Source organism: Hemicordylus capensis, chromosome 1 (assembly GCF_027244095.1).
Source record: "Hemicordylus capensis ecotype Gifberg chromosome 1, rHemCap1.1.pri, whole genome shotgun sequence".
In the NCBI taxonomy this organism is placed as follows: Eukaryota; Metazoa; Chordata; class Lepidosauria; order Squamata; family Cordylidae; genus Hemicordylus; species Hemicordylus capensis.
The window spans coordinates 37,611,716-37,631,048 of record NC_069657.1 but is presented as its reverse complement, the minus strand read 5'-3'; the positions used below and the strand labels follow the sequence as shown (position 1 = coordinate 37,631,048).

At 44.0% G+C, this 19,333-nt stretch overlaps 1 protein-coding gene across 12 annotated transcripts in view; it reads right to left on the bottom strand.

Annotated features, from left to right (window-relative positions):
• The window catches only part of EML5 (EMAP like 5), a 266,795-nt gene that overhangs the window by 91,079 nt on the left and 156,383 nt on the right, over window positions 1-19,333 (bottom strand). For all 12 annotated transcript variants that reach the window (XR_008313699.1, XM_053285479.1, XM_053285478.1 and 9 more), the window contains 4 exons: window positions 11,520-11,647; window positions 11,139-11,280; window positions 8,587-8,739; window positions 171-302 (listed from right to left, as the gene is read on the bottom strand). Coding sequence is in view for 11 of the 12 variants with exons in the window: in XM_053285479.1 (XP_053141454.1) it covers window positions 171-302; window positions 8,587-8,739; window positions 11,139-11,280; window positions 11,520-11,647 (555 nt within the window). In the remaining variant the exon portion in view is untranslated. The remainder of the gene's footprint in view (window positions 1-170; window positions 303-8,586; window positions 8,740-11,138; window positions 11,281-11,519; window positions 11,648-19,333) is intronic.

The following is a 19,333-nucleotide window of genomic DNA, read 5'->3' as shown; positions in this document are numbered from 1 at the left end:
AAATTTTACCAAAAACTTATTTTTCTTCCAGTATTCAATATTTCAATATAATAGTTGTTTGGCTATATTTCACCACCCTTTGAGAATGCTGCAAGAAAACCGTTCTCACATAGTTTACACTTTCTAAGCTATCAGAAGTATAATCATTTTGCAGCAGTTGTATTTCTTACCTCTTATATCCCAGTCCATGTGTGTTATATAACTGGATGCTCCCTTGCATATTCCAACCCGTTTACTGCTCATTACATTGTAGATGTCTGCGAAGCTGTCATATGATGCTACAGCTAAATATTTTCCGGCACCTAAAATGCAATGGTAAGGACATCAATACTTTTCCAGGATTTTCAATTTCCTACTGGCATGTACAGGTGAAACTCGAAAAATTAGAATATTGTGCAAAAGTTCATTAATTTCAGTAATGCAAATTAAAAGGTGAAACTGATATATGAGATAGACGCATTACATGCAAAGCGAGATAAGTCAAGCCTTAATTTGTTATAATTGTGATGATCATGGCGTACAGCTCATGAGAACCCCAAATCCACAATACCAGAAAATTAGAATATTACATGAAACCAATAAAACAAGATTTGTAAATAGAACAATATCGGACCTCTGAAAAGTATAAGCATGCATATGTATTCAGTACTTGGTTTGGGCCCCTTTTGCAGCAATTACTGCCTCAATGCGGCGTGGCATGGATGCTATCAGCCTGTGGCACTGCTGAGGTGTTATGGAAGACCAGGATGCTTCAATAGCGGCCTTCAGCTCTTCTGCATTGTTTGGTCTCATGTCTCTCATCCTTCTCTTGGCAATGCCCCATAGATTCTCTATGGGGTTCAGGTCAGGCGAGTTTGCTGGCCAATCAAGCACAGTAATCCCATGGTCATTGAACCAGGTTTTGGTACTTTTGGCAGTGTGGGCAGGTGCCAAGTCCTGCTGGAAAATGAAGTCAGCATCCCCATACAGCTCGTCTGCGGAAGGAAGCATGAAGTGCTCCAAAATCTCCTGATAGACGGCTGCGTTGACCCTGGACTTAGTGAAGCACAGTGGACCAACACCAGCAGATGACATGGCTCCCCAAATCAACACAGACTGTGGAAACTTCACACTGGACTTCAAGCATCTTGCACTGTGTGCCTCTCCATTCTTCCTCCAGACTCTGGGTCCTTGGTTTCCAAATGAGATGCAAAAGTTGCTCTCATCAGAAAAGAGGACTTTGGACCACTAAGCAACAGACCAGTTCTGGGTTTTTTTTTTTGAGCCCAGGTAAGACGCTTCTGACGTTGTTTGTTGTTCAGGAGCGGCTTGACAAGAGGAATACGATATTTGAAGCCCATGTCCAGGATCCATCTGTGTGTGGTGGTTCTTGATGCACTAACTCCAGCCTCAGTCCACTCCTTGTGAAAGTCCCCAACACTTTTGAATGGCCTTTTCCTGACAATCCTCTCCAGGCTGCAGTCATCCCTGCTGCTTGTGCACCTTTTTCTTCCACACTTTTCCCTTCCACATAATTTTCTATTAATGTGCTTTGATACAGCACTTTGGGAACATACAACTTCTTTTGCAATTACCTTTTAAGGCTTTCCCTCCTTATGGAGGGTGTCAATGATGGTTTTCTGCACAACTGTCAAGTCAGCAGTCTTTCCCATGATTGTGATTCCTAATGAACCAGACTGAGAGACCATTTAAAGGCTCAGGAACCCTTTGCAGGTGTTATGGATTGATTAGCTGATTGAAGTGGGACACCTGGAGCCTAGACTGTTGAACCTTTTCACAATATTCTAATTTTCTGGGATTGTGGATTTGGGGTTCTCATGAGCTGTACGCCATGATCATCACAATTATAACAAATTAAGGCTTGACTTATCTCGCTTTGCATGTAATGCGTCTATCTCATATATCAGTTTCACCTTTTAATTTGCATTACTGAAATTAATGAACTTTTGCACGATATTCTAATTTTTCAAGTTTCACCTGTAGCTCAGTTTTCTGCCAAAAAACCCCCCATTCATTATGTATACTCTACTAATTCTTTCTGATAATTCAGTTTTTGGAGGATAAGGTAGGAGCTTGTTTTGGATACTGCATAACTTTGATTTACTGCATAACCTTGGTTTCCTCACAGTTGTATCTCAAGATTCTCTTATACTTTTATGGGGGGGAGGGGCGGGGGGAATCCTTTAAAGCATTTATCTGATTTTGTGTAAATATACGTAAAAATTAGTGGTAAGATATGTGTGCTTAAATGCACAACTGCACTAATTCCATGTTATTTTGAAGCGTGTGCATGGTGCGGAGAAGCCTATAATCCCAAGAGGAGAGAACATTTGCATATAGAAAAATATGCAGAGATTAGTACTGGGACAAGGGAGAACAAAATGAAATGAAATGTGACAAGGAGTACTGATGCAGACATAACATTAATTAATCTCCAATTAATTCCTAAGATAGAAGTAATTTATCAAGGGAACAGATTAGAGAGCAAAAAAGGAATCAAGGGGCCAAAAGCACTTTCCTCTTAACTTTTAAAATCAAATTTCATAAGCATTTAATTAACACTGAATTTAGCATAACATTTTTCCTTTTAGCTTTGTTTTTGCAGCTATTAGCACCACCCCAAAGCTGGTTTAACCTTAATGGTACTTAGTATTAATATGATGTACCATCAACTGTTCAAAACACTTCACCTCCATGATATCAGTACTTCTTATCCCTGCTAATAGGGCAAAGAGCCCCCTTTTATAGTAGTAGTTCACTTATATTTAGCAGGGGGAAAGCAACTGTCCCTATTCAGCTCTAACACAATATTCTTCTAGTGGTTGTTGCTAGTGTCTGCCTTGTTATCCTACTTTCCAGTAGGCTTATGAGATCACCCCGCATTCTATGTGTGTGTCCATCCATGTGTCCCCCACCCCCATCAATTTTGCAATGCCTGGACCAATATGAATCCATTCGGGTACAGTTGTAGGCACACATAGGGACACCTCAACGGCACAGTTTGTGATTATGTCATCCACCCTGGTCCAAGATGGCAGACACGTAAACTTTTGAGGTGCAAGTGGGCTAACTTGTGAACCACCTAAACGATTTGAACCAAATTTCCTACAGCTGTAGGGACACATAGGGATGCCCAAATAGCATGGTGTGTGATGATGTCATCCACTCCAATTCAAAATGGCAGCCTCGTAAACATCTGAGGCACTTTCAAGCAGGCTAATTTGTGGACTGTCTAACCAATTTAAACCAAACTAGATACAGTTGCAGTGAGTGACACACAGGGACATCTCAATGGAATAGTTTGTGATGATGTCATCCACACCAATTCAAGATGATGGATGCGTAAACTTTTGAGTACAGCTGTAGTGAGAGACACACAGGGACACTTCAGTGATGTAGTTTGTGATGATGTCATACACCCTGATTCAAGATGGTGGAACCATAAACTTTTGAGGCACAAGTGAGCTAACTGGTGAACCGCTTAACTAAGCTGAATCAAATTTGCTACAGTTGTAGGGACACATAGGGACACCTCAATGGTAAAGACTGTGATGATGTCATCCACCCCAATTCAAGATGGCTGACATGTAAATGTTTGAGGTGCAAGTGCACTAACTTGTGGACAGTCTAACCGATTTGAACCAAATTTGCTACAGCTGAATGGATACATAGGGATGCCCCAATGTTGTATTTTGTGATGACGTCACCCACCCCAATCCAAGATGGCAAATGCATAAACGTTCGAGGTGCAAGTGGGCTAACCTGAGGACTGTCTAACCGATCTGAATCAAATTTAGAACAGCTGTAGTGAGTGACACAGAGGGACACCTCAATGGTGCAGTTTGTAATGATGAAATCTGTCCTGATCCAAGATGGCAGATACATGACCATTTGAGGCGCAAGAGATCTAACTTGTGGACCTCAATTTGCACCAAATTTAGTCCAGATGTAGAAATAGTGAAAGGAAAGTAGGCTGATTAGTTATTACTAGAACAACTTGTGTTTCTTTTAGAATGTGAGCCGTTTAGGGACAAGGAACTGTCCTCTTCTATTATGCTTTGTAAACCACTTTGACAACTTTTCTGCTGAAAAGCGGTATATAAATAACAACAACAATCCTATAAGAGAGGTATCATCATGTAAGAACAAAACTAACAGCGGGACGCAGAGAGTTGAGATAGTTGATGTAGTATACTCAAACTTTCAAAAACCTTTTGATAAAGTTCCTCATCAAAGACTTTTGAGTAAATTTAGCAGTCATGGGCTAAGGGGGCAGGTTCATTTGGGGATTGGTAACTGGTTGAAGGACAGGAAACAGAGGGTAGGAATAAGTGGTCAGTTTTCACAATGGAGGGAAGAAGTGGGGTTCCCCAGGGATCTATACCAGGGCTAGTTTAATTTATTTATAAATGATTTAGAAGTCGGGGTAAGCAGTGAAGCGGTTTGCAAATTTGCAGATGACGCTAAACTATTTACAGCAGTGCAATCCAGTACAAATTGTGAGGAGCTCCAAAAGGATCTCTCCAAATTGGGGGGAAATACAGTACAATATAAGAAAGTGTAAAGTGATACACATCAGGGCCAAAAACCCCAATTTCACATATACACTGATGGAGTCTGAGTTGTCGGTGACTAACCAGGAGAGGGATCTTGGTGTTGTGGTGGACAGCTCACTGAAAGTGTTGACTCAGTGTGCAGCAGCTGTGAAAAAGGCAAATTCCACGCTTAGAATCATTAGGAAGGGGATTGGAAATAAAACTGTTAATATTATAATACCCGTATACAAATCTATGGTACAGCCACATTTGGAGTACTGTGTATAGTTTTTGTCATGGTATCTCACGAATGAAATTTTAGAAATGGAAAAGGTGCAGAAGAGGGCAAACAAGATGATCCTCCTTGAGTACCTTCCTTATGAGGCAAGGTTACAACTGTAGTGGGCAGCCAGCCAGCACTGATAGAATTAACTGGAAAAAAGCAGTTGACTATGATTGACAGACTGGGGACCCTAGGTTATGACCCAATAAGTTAACTAGTGGGCGGGACTAAAGGGCTACTGGGTACACACGAATCCCTCCCTCATATTCCTGAGAAACGCTGTTTGGACAGTTAAATAGCTGACCATTACAGCTGAGACCTAGCCTACTAATAAACTATCTCTAAATACTGTAAACAGCCAACAAAACCAGTATGAAGATAGAAAGCCAGCAGGAGAGGGAGCACTTCCCTGTGTATTGCACAGAGTGTTACAGGTATGACTATTTGCTCCATGGGTGTATGCTTGGTGCAAGGAGCTCCTGGCTCTCAGGGAACAAGTTCGTTCCCTCGAGAACAAGTTGGTGGATCTGGAAAAGCTCAGAGAGACAGGGAGACATGCAGGAGGGACCTTCGGGGATGTGGTAGAGACATCCCACTCCAGGGCTGATAGCTCTGCTGCTCTCAGGGAGAATGAAGGTATCAAGGAAGGAGGACATCAGTCTGAGAAAGAGGGAAATGCTCCTTTAGAAGGGACCCCTTCCGTGGATGATGAGCGAGCCCATATCCTCTCGCACAGGGGATACTCCTCTGGGAGGTGGGGGCCTCCTTGTAGAGGGTGGTTCAATCAGAGGTATAGAGAAATGGGTTTGTGACCTGCGTGTTGACCGCATGGTGACTTGCCTGCCTAGTGCGAAGGTTGTGGACATCACACAGCATCTAGATAGGCTCTTAGGCAGTGCTGGGGAGGAGACAGCTGTCGTGGTGCACGTTGGCACCAATGATGTGGGGAAATGTAGTCAGGAGGTCCTGGAAGCCAAACTTAGGCTGATAGGTAGCGTATTGAAGTCCAGGACCCCCAAGGTAACATTCTCAGAAATGCTACATTTTCTATGCGCAGGTACAGTGAGACAGGCGGAGCTAAGGGGTTTCAATGCATGGATAAGACGTTGGTGCCAGGAGAAGAGGTTCAGATTTGTTAGACACTGGGACTCTTGGCCGTGGTGAAGAGAAGACACAGCGAGTGTCGATCAGACGAGGGGAAAGCAGTGTTACATTTACCATACCTCTTAAAGGTGTGATAACCTCCAGAATTTGGAGTCATCAGTTACCCGCTGTGATGTGTTTAAAGAGTTTTTCGCAGATAAAATCTCTCGGATTCGGGCCGACCTAGATGGAGACTCTACAATTAATTTGATGTCTGAGCTGGAGATGCCCGACTCCTCTTATGTGATTCGACTGGATCGGTTTCAGTTTGTGACTCCTGAGGATGTGGACAAGCTGCATGGGGTGGTGAGGCCTACCACTTGTTCTCTTGACCCTTGTCCAACATGGCTTGTTCGATCTAGCAGGGAGGTTGTTGTAGGAGGCCTGATAGAAATCATAAATGCTTCTCTGAGGGAGGGCAGGATGCCTCCTTGTCTTAAGGAGGCAATCATTAGACCTCTTCTAAAGAAGCCTGCATTAGATCCCTCTGAGTTGAGCAATTATAGGCCTGTTTCCAACCTCCCATGGCTGGGCAAGGTAATTGAGAGGGTGGTGGCCTCTAAGCTCCAGGCGGTCTTAGAGGAAACTGATTATCTAGACCCATTTCAAACTGGTTTTGGGGTGGGCTATGGGGGTGGAGACTGCTTTGATCGGCCTGATGGATGATATCCAATTGGCTATTGACAGAGGAAGTGTGACTCTGTTGGTCTTTTTGGATCTCTTGGCGACTTTCGATACTATTGACCATAGTATCCTTCTGGAACGTCTGAGGGGGCTGGGGGTGGGAGGCACTGTTCTACAGTGGTTCCGCTCCTACCTCTCGGATAGATTCCAGATGATGTTGATTGGAGACTGTTGCTCTTCAAAATCTGAGCTTAAGTATGGTGTCCTTCAAGGCTCCATACTTTCTCCAATGCTTTTTAACATCTACATGAAACCGCTGGGAGAGATCATCAGGGGATTTGGAGCTGGGTGTTACCAGTATGCTGATGACACCCAGATCTACTTCTCCATGTCAGCTTCTTCAGGAGCTGGCATATCCTCCCTAAATGCTTGCCTGGAAGCAGTAATGGGCTGGATGAGAGAGAATAAACTGAAGCTGAATCCAGATAAGACAGAGGTACTTATTGTGCGGGGTCAGAACTCCAGAGACGATTTTGATCTGCCTGTTCTGGATGGTGTCACACTTCCCCAAAAGGAACAGGTTCGCAGTCTGGGAGTTCTTCTGGATTCACACCTCTCCCTGGTTTCTCAGGTGGAGGCGGTGGCCAGGGGTGCTATCTATCAGCTTCAGCTGATACACCAGCTGCACCCATTTCTCGAGATCAGTGACCTCCTGACTTGACTTTTGTAATGCGCTCTACGTGGGGCTGTCTTTGTACGTAGTCCAGAAACTTCAGTTGGTTCAGAACGTGGCAGCCAGGTTGGTCTCTGGGTCATTTCGGAGAGACCATGTTACTCCTTTACTGATGGAGTTACACTGGCTGCCAATAGGTCCCTGGACAATTGTTGTCCCTGGACAATTAACTGTTATATTGTTTTTTAATTTGTTTTAGCTCTTTACTGTTTTACTGGTTTGTTTTAACTGTAAACTGCCCTGAGCCATTTTGGAAGGGCGGTATACAAATCAAATCAATCAATCAATCAATAATAATTTTTAAAAAAGATATTTTCCTTTTGTCTGTCGTTTAAACAGTCTAACAAGAAGAGCAAGTAATATAAGACTATATAAAGAACTTTCTGTCACTTATCCAAGTGGTTGAGGCGGCAAACCCCAACCAAGTAGAAGAGCCTTCCAAGGCGTCCGTACTGATCGCCGGTCAGAAAGGAACTGAGGAGCAGCACTCCGACCGCCTAAGTCGATGGATGCATGCACGCTGTGAGTGGAGTCTGGAGTGCTTTGTGAAGGATTTAGAATCTTCCCAATTGGTCTCCTGCGCAGGCGCATATCCCAGTGGTGTGAATACACTGGGATTATGTCAAGAAACTGCAGTTGGTTCAGAATGGGGCAGCCAGGTTGGTCTCTGGGTCATCTAGAGGAGACCATATTACTCCTGTGTTGAAGGAATTGCACTGGCTGCTGATATGTTTCTGGGCAAAATACAAGGTGCTGGTTATTACCTATAAAGCCCTAAACAGCTTAGGCCCTGGGTATTTAAGATAATGTCTTCTTCACCATGAGCCCACCACCTGTTAAGATCATCTAGAGAGTTTCGTCTGCGGTTGCCGCCAACATATTTGGTGGCTACTCAGAAACAGACCTTCTCCGTTGCTGCCTTTGGAATCTGCCTCCTATTGAAATAAGAGGTTCTCCATCTCTGACAACTTTGAAAAAGGCACTGAAGACACATTTATTCACCCAGGCTTTTAATTAGATTTATAGTTTTAATATTTTTAACATTGGGTTTTAAATGTTTTAAATGTGTTAATTAGTAGTTGATTTGATGTTTTTAATGTTTTAAATTGTAAACCACCCAGACATGCAAGTTTTGGGCGGTATAGAAATACTTTAAATAAAATAAATAAGTTGGAGACATTTGGGTGAAAATGCTGCTTTGTAACAAAAGTATTCTACAGTATTGAGCATAATGTCAGACATCAGCTTATCTGCAGCCAATTACTTACCAGGAGAAAATCGTATCTCTGAAATAACATCCTTCCTGTGATGAAAGGAAACGAGATCCTCAAGAGTATCTGAATTTACCATCAAGAAACTTCCATCATTTAGGCCTACTGCTAATGCCTTTCCATCAGGAGAAAAACAGCAACATCTTCCCCCTGGCAAAATCAAATATATGTTAGTTCTAACTAGAAGTCTGCAGACAAAGACGCTGCTTGAAAATAACAAAAACAAGCATCTAGGTTGCAGTTTCAAGTATTAAAAGTGCTTCATGTGCATTACTTCAGTAATCCCTACAATTTTGTAAATTAGATCAGTATTATCATCTTCAACTGGGAATTGACAGAGGGAGTTGATCCCTTTGGATCTCTTGCTGGCTTTCGATACTATTGACCATAGTATCCTTCTAGAATGTCTGAGGGGGTTGCAGGTGGGAGGCACTGCTTTGCAGTGGTTCTGCTCCTACCTCACTGGCAGATTCCAGATGGTGTCTCTTGAAGACTGTTGTTCTTCAAAATCTGAACTTTCCTATGGTGTCCATCAGGGCTCCGTATTGTCTCTTATGTTGTTTAACATTTACATGAAATTGCTGGGAGAGATCATCAGGAGATTTAGTGCAGGGTGTCATCAGTATGCCGATGACACCCAAAACCTTTTCTCCATGTCAACATCATCAGGAGAAGGCATAACCTCCCTAAATGCCTGCCTGGAGGCAGTAATGGGCTGGATGAGGGATAATAAACTGAGGCTGAATCCAGATTAGACAGAGGTACTTATTGTGAGTGGTCAAAACTCAGGAGACGAGTTTGATCTGCCTGTTATGGATAGGGTCACGCTTCCCCAGAAGGAACAGGTATGCAGTCTAGGGGTGCTTCTGGATCCAAACCTCTTCCTGGTGTCCCAGGTTAAGGTGGTGGCCAGAGGTGCTTTTTATCAGCTTCGGCTGATATGCCAGCTGTGTCCGTTTCTTGCAATAAATGACCTCAAAATGGTGGTACATCGACTGGTAACCTCTAGGCTGGATTATTGCAATGCGCTCTATGTGGGACTGCCTTTGTACATAGTCAGGAAACTGCAGTTGGTTCAGAATGCGGCATCCAGGTTGGTCTCTGGGTCATCTAGGAAAGATCATATTACTCCTGTCTTGAAGGAACTACACTGGCTGTCGATATGTTTCCAAACAAAATAGAAGGTGCTAGTTATAACCTATAAAGCCCTAAACAGCTTAGGCCCTGGGTATTTAAGAAAACGTCCTCTTCGCCATGAGCCCCACCGCCTGTTAAGATCATCTGGAGAGGTTCGCCTATGGCTGCCACCAACTTGTTTGGTGGCTACTCAGGAATGGGCCTTCTCTGTTGCAGCCCCTGGGCTTTGGAATGCGCTCCCTGTTGAAATAAGAGCCTCCTCATCTCTTACAACTTTCAAAAAGGCACTGAAGAAAAATGTATTCACCCAGGCTTTTAATTAGAATTATAATTTTAAATAATTTTAATATTGGGTTTTAAATGTTTTTAATCTTTTAAATGATTTTAATTAATTGATTTGATGTTTTAAATGACTTTAATTGCCCAGAGACACAAGTTTTGGGTGGTATAGACATATTTTAAATAAATAAACCGTATAATTAAGAATTTAAACTGAGAGTGACATTAACCCAAGGCAACCCACATTGCTGCTGCTTGTATATGAAATCTTCCAGTTCCCAAACAGACAGTGACTACTCCATGTGTGTTCATTTCCTCAAAGGAGAAATGAGCCACAGAAATTGCTTGTTTACTAGCATTATTTTGAAACTAGAGGACCCCCCACAGAGCATCTGTGCAGTAGTGCACTCAGCCTTTGGCCTCCCCTCTGGAGACTTCCCTTGCCCCCCCAACCACTTGCCCATTTGTATGTCCCCCCATCTGCTCACCTGGCAGCTGTGGCCATCCAGCCCACCCACCTGCTACTTGCTTGTTCATCCTGGCTGCCATAACTGCCCCTGACTCTCTCCCCCTTCAGGCCCAGCTTGTTCTCCCCCACCCACCTTCAGGCCCAGCTTGCCGTGGCCAACCGCAGTATAGCAACTACCTCCTGTCTCGCACCACGTGGCCAACCTCCTTGCCACCCTCATCCGGCCAACCGCCTCCTGTCTCATGTGGCCCAACTTGTTGCTGCCCTCATCCAGCCAGCTGCCAGCCACCTCCTGTCCTTCCTGAAGTGGCCAAACTCTTTGCCACCTGTTGCCACCCTCATGCGGCCAGCCCCCAGCCGCCTCCTGTCCTTCCTGGCATGACCAAACTCTTTGCCACCTGTTGCCAGCTGGCTGCCAGGTGCCTCCTGTCTCACGCGGTGCTTGCTGCCTGCCCAAAGTCAAGAACTCTCGCAAGTGGTGCCGCCACTCTCGCGAGAGTTTTGTCATGCATCCCCAGCGGCACATCTTGGAGAATTAAATATATAGAAGTTATTAAAATTTGGTTTCCCCAGACTTAGTAAGTTAAAAAAATTCTACTTAATCAGAACCTAACTACATGACAAAATATTTATTTGATTTGAAGAAAAAAGAACTCCACCTTACCCTTCTTCAGCTTTCGAACAGCTAGCATGCAATGGCTAGGGGAAAGATCCCATATTCTTAAGGTTTTGTCATCACTTACAGTGGCACAAATAGGTAAATGAGGGTGGGTAGCTAAACCCCAAACTTCTCCTTCCATGTGACCCTGTAAAAACAAAGTTAATTCAGTTTCATTTCCTATATTACAAAGAGGAATACAAATAGTTTTTAAAATTAAAAAGGAAGCAGCCAACCTGCACAGCCCACTTGTGACACCAGCAGTCTTATCTTACATTGGGCTTTTACACAACTAATGGGAAAGCATTATCGTAACCTCTATATTTTAAAGTTTCAAAACTTAAAATATGAAAAAATTAAAAACATACGATTAATGTTTACATTTACCTGAACCAGCAATGTTATTGGTCCACTTTTATCCACTTCCAGTATTTCACCATTCTTTGTACCCACTAAAATATGACCATGTCCTAGTGATATGGCACGTATAGAAGGGTTATCTTCTAAAAGGAGACCTAAATAGGAATTTTTTTACATATAAGAATTCAGTTTGAATATCACATCATGTTTACAGATAAAGCCACATTTTAATTAGCTTACTGGACAGATTACTATTCTATCCTCTTTAATTTCTAACGAAATCTTGGCTTGAATAAAACATTTGAACATTATAATTTCTTTCTTATATTCTTGGATCTTGTTACCAATCTTAGTGAGCATAATTCACTTTTTAACAATCTGATTGCAGATAATAAAAACAGGTTGCTTAGCTGTGACTGATGATCTGGTAGTGATTCACTGAGAACCATTAGAAATGGGTTCTGCGCCTGCACGGCGCAGTGTGGAGTACCATAGCTCCTCGTGGCATTTCTGCCCCACCCCACGTGACCATGCGGCTGCTATTTATGGTGGGAAGAAATGCCGCTCCCTCAGGTCCTGGATGACAACCTGAGCAGGCAACCATCTCTGCAGCAATCAACAGGTGAATTCTATTACAGAGACTTGTACTGCAGTGGGGAGGTTTGGGAGAGTCTAATGGATGTCAACAGATCACTACTAGATCATCAGTTACAAGTAAGCAACCTGTTTATCTGGATCGTGATCCATTGAATTCCATTAGAAATGGTGTTTAGTCAGCTAATCTAGGGGGAAGGAACAGTAGTTACTATAGAGCTCCCAAAATTTGCCTCCACTGCAGAGCTCAAGTAAATGGTATAATGTTTCACAAAGGGCAACTCAGATGACCATGTTGCCTCCTTGCATATGTCTTTGAAGGATAGGCTGGATAAATGGGCTGCTGAGGCTGCATAGGTCCTCGTTGAATGTGCCCTTATTGATTTAGGTGGGTCTATTTTTTGATACTTGTAGGTTAGTAGAATCAGCTCCACCAGCCAGTGTGACAGACACTGTCTGGATATACAGTGGCCTTTTGTCTTTCCCTTGTATGAGACGAAAAATCTTTTTGTTTTGTGAAAAGACTTGGTTTCTGCTAGATAGAATAGCAAAGACTTCCTGACATCTAGGGAATGCAGTGCCTTCTCAAGTGAGGTGTCAGGTTCTTTAAAGGAGGTTGGTAGTACAATGTTCCTGGTGCAGGTGAAAATCTATTACCACCTTAGGTAGGAAAGTATTGTCAGGTGACATGAGAACTTTATCTGGGAAGAACCTTGTGTGTGGCTTGTCCATACGCAGTACTGTGAGCTTGCTCACCCTTCAGGCCATCGCGATTGCTACCAGAAAAGCAGTCTTTAAGGTGATCAATTTTAGGCTTGCTAATGGATAGAGGCTCAAATGGCTTTTCAGTTAATGCCGAGAGAACCAGGGAGATGCTCCATTGTTCTAATGGTTGTCTAATTGGTGGGTATTAGTTAGTGAGGCCTTTCAAGAAGCTCTTGATATTTGGATGGGAGAAACCTGACTTCTCATCCCTACCTGGATGCATCACTGAAAGCACTGCTAGATGTACCTTGATGGAGCCATTACACAGGCCTTCAATCTTCAGTGATGTTAAGTATAGTAGAATTTGTCTAATTGATGCTCTTAAAGGTCAGAAACTGTAAGAGGATGCGTAGGATTTGAACCTTTTCCACTTCCTTGTGTAATTCTTCCAAGTGGATGGCTCCTTTTTGTTTAGTGTAATGTGCTCTAGAAGCCTATCCACCACGCTGTTAGTTTCAAGGTGGCTATGTACGTCACCCTAAGTGGCGCAGCAGGGAAATGCTTGACTAACAAGCAGAAGGTTGCAGGTTCAAATCCCTGCTGATATGTTTCCCAGGCTATGGGGAACACCTATATCAGGCAGCAGTGATATAGGAAGATGCTGAAAGGCATCATCTCATACTACACGGAAGGCAAACCCCTCCTGTATTCTACCAAAAGGAAACCACAGGGCTCTGTGGGTGCCAGTCAAAATCGACTTGGCGGCACACTTTACTTTACGTCAGAATGTAGTACCTGTACACCTTCTCATGACAGAAGATCTGAGAATTGTGGAAGTCTTCTGAACTTGTGTTGGGAGAGTCTGAGTACTAGTGGAAAGCAAGACTTCCTTGGCCACTGTGGAGTTATCAGAATGCACGCTGCTGGATAAGCTAGAAGTCTTACCACCAAGTCTTGTGACTGTTCCCGCCCTGGAACAGAAGTTCCTATACTTGGTACTGAATGATGTCACAAACATGTCTTTCAGAGGCCAACCCCAGACTCTGAATATTGGAGTCAAATGTCTCATGTGCACTCATGTTGATCCCTGTGTAGAAACGTTTGGCTTAAGTTGTCCACTAAATACATTCCTTTTATATGAATTGCTTGAGGACAGATGTGATTGCGGATGCACCAGTGCCAGAGTTGGATGCTTAAGGCACACAGAGATCTCGAGACAGCCCCTCATTACCTGTTCAGATATGCAGTTGCAATGATATTGTCTAGCTGGAATTGTACTGTTTGACTCTGCAGCATAGGTAAAAATGCTTTCATTGCTTGAAAAACTGCCAAAAGCTCCAAGAAGTTGATATGAATCTGTCTTTGGCAATAGCTCCGCTTCCCCTGCACTTTTTTGCCATTGCAGTAACCTCCCCAACCTGTCATGGAAGCATCTGTTGTCACCCACACGGTTGGTGTTTGTGACTGGAATGGGACACCTTGAAATAGGTTTTCTGGGCATGTCCACCAACATAGTGATTGAATGACTTGTGGAGGGATTGTGAGTATCCTCAGAGTGCTGTCCACATTTGGATAGAATACGGAGAAGAACCACATAGCTGAAGTTTCCTCATTTTCAAGTGAGTATAATGGACTGTTGAGTTGGTTGCGCAGTAAAAACCTGGATTAGTTCCTTGATGGTTTGGAATCTTTCCTGAGGTAAGAATGTCCTTCCTGCTTGAGTGCCTAGGATTGCTCCTATATAGGCTATCGTTGTCACTGGTTCTAGGTGGGATTTCTTTCAATTCACATCTATGCCCAGTTCTTGGAGAAGTTGCAACAGGTATGATATCTGAGAACGTAACTCTTTTTTGTTTCTGGACACTAGAAGCGAATCGTCCAGAAACGGGAAGAGTGCAACTCTTCTGGTCATCACTTGTGCAACAACTGCTGCCATACACTTGGTGAATACACGTGGCGCAGTGCTGAAGCCAAAGGGCAGAACCTTGTATTGGAAGATTAAGTTGCCTACTCTGAATCTTAGGAATTTCCTGTATGCTTCCTGAATTTCATTGTGAAAATATGCATCTTTTAGGTCTAGCTTCACAAGCCACCATTCCTGATACAAGAGTGGTAGAATGTCCTGAAATGCCTTCATTCAAAACTTTTTCACATGGACAAATTTGTTTAGATCTCTCAGGTCCATAATTGGTTGAATTCCACCCCCCTTGGGGATCTGGAAGTAGCGGGAATAGAATCCTTCCCGCCTGTGTGCCCACAGCACTGGGGTTATAGCCCCTTTTGATAACAACTTTTTCACCTCTTCCATCAGAGCCGTTGTTGCACTCATGAAGCGTACAGCTTTGAACACTGGCGTTGCCTGAACTCTATGGCAAAACCTGCAAATATTATAGTCAGGACCCAGCAATCCGATGCTATGCGGTGCCATGCAGATGCATGGCTTGCCAGCTTGATGGTATTGGCAATTGTTGATGTTATTGGTGCTGCAAAGATGGAATTGGCAACTATCTCTGGTGCCATAAGGTTGGGGTTGGCATCTGCTTCATTTTGAGGGAGGTATGATTATGTTAGCTTGCACAGTGGGCTGGCCCAATCTTCAAAGATGCTGTTTTTGGGCCTCAGCCTGTTTACTATGTTGGTTCTGATTTCCTTTATTCTTGGCTTGATAGAGGAGCTTGCTGTAAGGTTGACAGGACTTTCTGTAATCCCTCCTATCTTGTTGTTTGCAATCTGATCGTGGTCATAGGAACATAGGAAGCTGCAATATACTGAGTCAGCCCATTGGTCTATCTAGCTCAGTATTGTCTTCACAGACTGGCAGTGGCTTCTCCAAGGTTGCAGGCAGGAATCTCTCTCAGCCCTATCTTGGAGAAGCCAGGGAGGGAACTTGAAACCTTCTGCTCTTCCCAGAGCGGCTTCATCCCCTGAGGGGAATATTTTGCTCACACATCGTCTCTCATTCATATGCAACCAGGGCAGAACCTGCTTAGCTATGAGGACAAGTCATGCTTGCTACCACAAGACCAGCTCTCCTCTCCTATTGTAAGACTGTTGTAAGACTTGTATGTGGTAGTGTTAGAAGATGTAGACGCCAAAGTAAAGGTCTTAGCAGTAGACTTTGATTTCTTTAACCTTCCCATGGTAGAATCAGTTCCCTCTGAAAAGAGACCCTTCCCCTCAAAGCGAAATCCTATCTTCTCCTTCATGTCTGTTTGAAGGGCGGCAAATCTAAGCCAGGCATGATGTCTCAAGGTGATAGCCATAGCCATAGGACTCTGACTCAGCCAGATGTTTTGCCATACTTAACTGCTGACGAGTAAGCACTGTGGATTTTGCTAAAGTCTGCTTAAAACGAGCTTTGAGCTGCTCTGGAGAGAGCTTGTCCTGTTCTAGAGTGTCCCAAAGTGAATGATTATATTTCGCCATGCAGGCCTCTGGTGATCTTGTTGGTGATCTTAACCAAAAGGCAGGCCGTAGAATAGCATTTCCTTCCCTATCACATCTAACTTCCTGCCCTCTTTGGCCGCAGGGGTGGTGTGTCTTCTTCCAGATTTTGATGTAGTTGCGCAAACTATAACCAGTGAATTAGGCACCGGATGTTTCTGCAGGTAAGTGTTGTCCAGGTATTACATCTCTTGAACCCTGTGGCTCTATAGCCTTTTTGATGTTGGGGTTGAAATGTGCATTACCTCCCAAGCACTTTGTGCAGCTCTAAAAATTTCTGGAAGAACTAGGATGGCTACTGGTTGTGCAGAGAGATATTTAGCCATAAAGTTGTAGACTGGATCATCCAGAAGAACATAGGAAGCTGTCATATACTGAGTAAGACCATTGGTCTATATAGCTCAGAATTGTCTATACAGACTAGCAGCAGCTTCTCCAAGGTTGCAGGCAGGAATCTCTCTCAGCCCTATCTTGGAGAAGCCAGGGAGAGAACTTGAAATCTTCTGATCTTCCTAGAGTGGTTCCATTCCCTAAGGGGAATGTCTTACAGTGCTCACAGGTGGTCTCCCATTCAAGTGCAACCAGGATGGACCCTGCATGGCTAAGAGGGCAAGTCATGCTTGCTACCATAAGACCAGCTCTCCTCTCCTCACCATCACAGTCTGTGTCTTTAGATCTAAGCCCAATGCCACAGCTATCTCTTTGATTTGCAGGTGGTAAGTCTTCATTTCATCTGTCAGAGAAACATGGGAAGGGGTAGTCACGTCTGGAGACAGGACTTGTAAAATCCCTACCATTTTGTCATCTGATTTGAAATCTGAAGATCCATGAAGGCTTTCAGAGTGAGCAGAAGAACCCAGCACTGGGTCTTGTGGTGGTGGCAACCTTGGCAGTAGAGATTGGGGTGTTGGAGTTTGAGTCTCAGTGGAAACAGTTTGCCTGGGTCTGTGCCTGGGTCTGTCAGAGTTTGTATGGTTTGTTTGGTTCTCACTTGAGTCCGCTTGATTATCTCTTGTGGTGAGGGCAGAAGCGTTTGTGTAGCCACTGCCATAGTCATCACCTTTTCCCTTGGTAAGGAGGAATAAGCATCCCCTGCTGCCAACATTCTAACCAACGCTTCTTGTGCAAAGACAGATGTTAAAAGGTTTTGTCTGTTGAAGTTGGAAGCTCTCCAAGATCTGTCATTGTGATAATTCTATGAGAGAGCCAGAGAATACAAGCCCAAGGCAGCAGAATTCTGAGTAGTAGGAGAAACCACATGTGTGCCAGCTTGTGGTAGTGGCTAAATGTGCAGTAGTAAGCACATAACACACTTGTGGTTTGTTGTGAGTAGGTATTGACATTGTTGCAGATTCCTGAGATGAAGTCTGAATTTGGTCTCCTGCCTGTGGCAAGAACCTTTTGAAAGTGATGTGGATGGTGTGCTGCTATTTGAGTCCAATATAGAGAGTAGGGTTTGTGCAGTTGTAGGATCAAGACCCGTATCTCCCTCCAAATCACCATCATTATCATGATCTCCATTATCAAATGCTACAGGCTTCTGACATCGAGGAGTGGCCTGCTTGGATTCTGTCAATATTGGAGTATTAAGCATCAAGCCCACATCCAATACAATGGGTGCTGAAGGACATTGAATAAGTGTTGTGGCCAGCGATATAGAAGTTGTTTTAGGCGCTTATGCTGGCTTCGGCATTGAGGCAGGCTTTGATGTCAAGGGCTTTGGCATTGATGGTCGAAGCATCTGAGTTATGACCCTGTGTCGATCTTGAAGGCTTCAATGTCGAGAAGTCCTGAGTTTCAGTCGATGACGAAGGATGCCTCAGCATCGATGGATGTTCCGCTGTCGACATTCTCTGTGTCGAAGGTCTCGATATAGATGTTATGATGTCGTCCTGGAGGCTTCAAGGCAATGGCATCCTCTCCGATGCCAAAGACTTTTGTTTATTCTTTGATGCTCTAAAGCCTCTTCCTCTGCCATTCTAACCTTTGATCTCTTCGGAGACTTGGGTGATTTAAACAAAGGCACTGAGGATTTAGACTGCACACACACAGTCCTCAGGCCTGGAGACTTAGATGATGAGCCTGCCCCTTGCTTCGATGTTGACAGAGTTGGGGCACTTAAGGCATTGTCATACAAGGTGGCTCGCAAGTGGAGCTTTCTATTGTGCCTAGACTGCTTCAAAAAAGACAAACAGACTTGGCATGTGGAGATGTTGTGCACTTCTCCAAGGCAGATAAGGCAAACTGTAGATCGTGGCTATCTTGAGAAGACAGTGTAGCACTACATTCCAAGCAGAATGTGAAGGTCTTCTTTTCCATCTTTCTGTCCGCTGTTTTCAGATCATCCATGTTCGTTGTCATTGTCCAAAGTCCAAAGTCGAAGCCAAAAAAATCAGTCCTTTTTTAATTTTTGTTTTTTTAGAACTCACACCAATGAGGGAACCAAAATGAGGTCGCAGCAACTGAGTGACTGATTGCTACTGCAGTTGAAAAGGAACTGAGGGAGCAGCATTTCTTCCCGCCTTAAATAGCAGCCACATGGTCACGTGGGGTGGGGCTGAAACCCGACAAGGAGCTGTGGTACTCGACACCGAGGGATTCCACGCAGGCGCAGAAGCCACTTCTAATGGAGGTTAATGGATCATGATCCAGATCCAACTCTATACTATCTCGAAGCTGAAATCAGAAATCTATTTCAGATTTTGCCTTCAACCTTACGAAAACATCCACACTGAAATCAAAAACATTTAACAAAGACTCAGTGAGGCTGTTCTCACAAGTAGCCAAGCCCAGGTTTAGCCAGCCAAGCCTGAGTCTGGCTGCCTGTGAGAACTGCTAGGATCCACGTGGATCCCGGCAGTGTCATGGCACCAAACCCAGCACCGAAGCTCGGCTCTTAGCTGAGGCTATGCTGCCAGGATGGTGTGTCAGTGCGGGCTACTTGCAGTTCATGCTGACACAGAGACAGACCCCTAGAGCACCCATCCCCCTGGGGGAATCCTCCAGTGCATCATGCTCAATGTGTGATTATGGATCGGAGAGGAGAGAAGAGTTGGTCCTGTGGTAGCAAGCATGACTTGTCCCCTTAGTTAAGCCAC